The 2565-nt window shown below is 37.6% G+C and overlaps 1 protein-coding gene across 1 annotated transcript in view; it reads left to right on the top strand.

Moving 5' to 3' along the window:
- TRAPPC6B (trafficking protein particle complex subunit 6B) overlaps positions 1 to 2565 on the top strand; it is a gene marked incomplete in the record, with an annotated part of 8673 nt that overhangs the window by 2803 nt on the left and 3305 nt on the right. Inside the window, 1 exon segment of the mRNA XM_072428168.1 lies at positions 1987 to 2080. Coding sequence (XP_072284269.1) covers positions 1987 to 2080 — 94 coding nt within the window.

Raw genomic sequence — 2565 nt, 5'->3', positions numbered from 1 at the left:
TTCTGTTTTCTGCCAAACAACAGTATGAACATGTCTTCCAAGATGACTGAATTCTGTAGTTTTTACAGTTTATTGTAGGATAAGTTGAATTCCAGACAAACAGATACATACACATATAAAAGCTACATAAGAAAAAGGTTTTCCCTTCCAAAGGATTTGTAATTCTTTCCCTCTACTTTATTATTAATTTTTGCAAAATTCAAGGTCACATGATGAAGGATGTTCCACGTTATTGAGGAACATAGGGATCAATGCAAGTACATGACTTGAGACTTGGGAACACCACAAGGTGGCAGCACTACTGAAAATGTGGAAACATTTTTGGGAACACCAGTACAGTAGTGTCTTTTATTGTGAAAAACGGGGAGTTTCTTCTCTTCCTGTTTTTCCTTTTTTTCCAATAATGTAGTTTCCTGGTTACCAAACTACTGCTTAGACTAGAAGTTTTATCACTCTGTGATTTGCTTTAAAAAAATAAATAAATATGAAGTTTTTTTTTTTTTTGTACTGTAGATGCCTAACCATTTTTTTTTACTTCTATGATTTTACTTAAATGATTTACGAAATTACATATTGCACAGTGTATAATAGTATTAACTTTGTCAGTATGTCACATTCATAGAATTCATAGAGTTGTTGTAGGTCAGCCAAGAATGAATTCAAATGAGGTTTAATATTGAAGCATTACATGATATATATAGTACTTTTAACAAAGATTTAGCAGCTCCCTATTATCATGATTATTTTAATAAACAAGATTTATATAGCGCCGATATACTACACAGAGCTGTACATTAAATAAGGGTTGCAAATGACAGACAGATACAGACAGTGGGGAGGAGAGGACCTTGCCCCGAAGAGCTTACAATCTATGGGGTGGAGATGCCCTCCCAATGCTAGGTTTACCCCTTTGCACTTAGCCTAACTACAGTAATATGGATCAACAGCTGACCTTATACAGAAACCATGGCCTAGACTAGGGCTTGTGCTCTGCAAGTCAGCAGGGCCACACAGTAGCTACCTCCCTGTAACTGCGTGTCCCCTGAATCCGGCTCTTGTTACTCCTCTCTTTCTCTATGTTTATTTGTTGTGTGGATGGGGCTCTGTTCTCTGGTGCATGACCAACATCTATGCCATATTCTCGAATTGGCCTATCAACTACTTGTTCTAGAATCTGGCCTTGCAGACTTGCTTGATCTTGATACAATTAAATGTGCACCTCATAGCACCCAATACATCTGAAATCACTATATGTGATTACACATCTACACGCATTTCTGTCTGATTATATTCACTCTCCTATTCAATATAATGGATTGGGTCAGTGTCCCAATGTGCAGCAGTTTGTTGCAGTATTATGTAGAGTTATCACATACACTACTGTGTAAATATATAGATTCTGGGCTTGTTCACATGGATGGTTATGATGTGTTTCTGCAACAATTTCTCAACTGCATGTAAATTCAGCTGCCTCCAACCTTTCTGACCTTTGCCCTGGCGGTTGACATTCCTTTGTTAGGCCATTGGTGAAATAGACAACCGACAACCAGGAAGTGCAAGTAGTGTCTAAGAATGTGAGATCTAGTGCAGGCATTATCCATGTAAACATTCCCTAACACTTCCTTAAGAGACATTTCTCTTTACTTTCTGTACTGTAAACCCCCTGTTAGACAGTTGGAGGATTTGCCTTATACTTCTGTTGTGGTGACAACCCAAAATTTCAGTTTTGCCTTTTTTTTTTCCTTCCCAGTGGCATTGGTCATCAGGACAAACAGTCACATACAAAGCAATAAAATCCTGTGGTTCTATCTGCTCACTATTCTATCCAAATCCAGACAAAGCCTTGTCTTTTATTATACTTTAATTCTTTCCTGTTTATATCAATGGCCATCACACGTGTGACAGTTTATGTCTCTTAAGAAAAATCTATTCAGTGTCTCATAACTGTCACATTACTAACTGTAACTGTCACATTACCTCTTGCAGTATTTGGCATTCACCTGCGGATTAATCCGAGGAGGATTATCTAATTTAGGAATCAGAAGTATTGTAACAGCCGAAGTCTCAGTAATGCCAGCATGTAAGTATGGCTTTTGGAAATTGTCTCTATTAAATGTATTGTCTAAAGAGAATAGATCTAGCTGTAAGGTCTCTAAGGGCTACCAATTTGCATTGAAAATTATATAAAGCAGATCATACTTAAATATTGAGCCCCCTTAAATCTGTAATGAGGAATAATTTGAAGTACTGCTTTACAAATAGGCCAAAGTACCATCAGGCCCTCTACCTACCCCTTTCAATACAACCCACATTGTCTGCCTCCTTGTCTTTGTAGGAGGTAAATAGAAACTTATTGGTGGGTATAGCTGATAGTATTGAGGGGCTAGGTATAGGGGCTAAGGGAAACTTTTGACTAGATGCAAACTTCGTTGTTTATTATTTGTTGCACAATTGCTGTTATGCAAGCAAGCACCACAATACAGGTAATAATAGGCATACATGATACGCCCCTTTGTTATGTGCTAGTGGTCTCCCAATATTATACACAGTAGCCTGCAGTTTTTT

The sequence above is a fragment of the Pyxicephalus adspersus genome, chromosome 12 (assembly GCF_032062135.1).
Source record: "Pyxicephalus adspersus chromosome 12, UCB_Pads_2.0, whole genome shotgun sequence".
NCBI classification, from domain to species: Eukaryota; Metazoa; Chordata; class Amphibia; order Anura; family Pyxicephalidae; genus Pyxicephalus; species Pyxicephalus adspersus.
The sequence above is the reverse complement of the archived record's forward strand: the minus strand, read 5'-3'. Positions and strand labels throughout refer to the sequence as shown.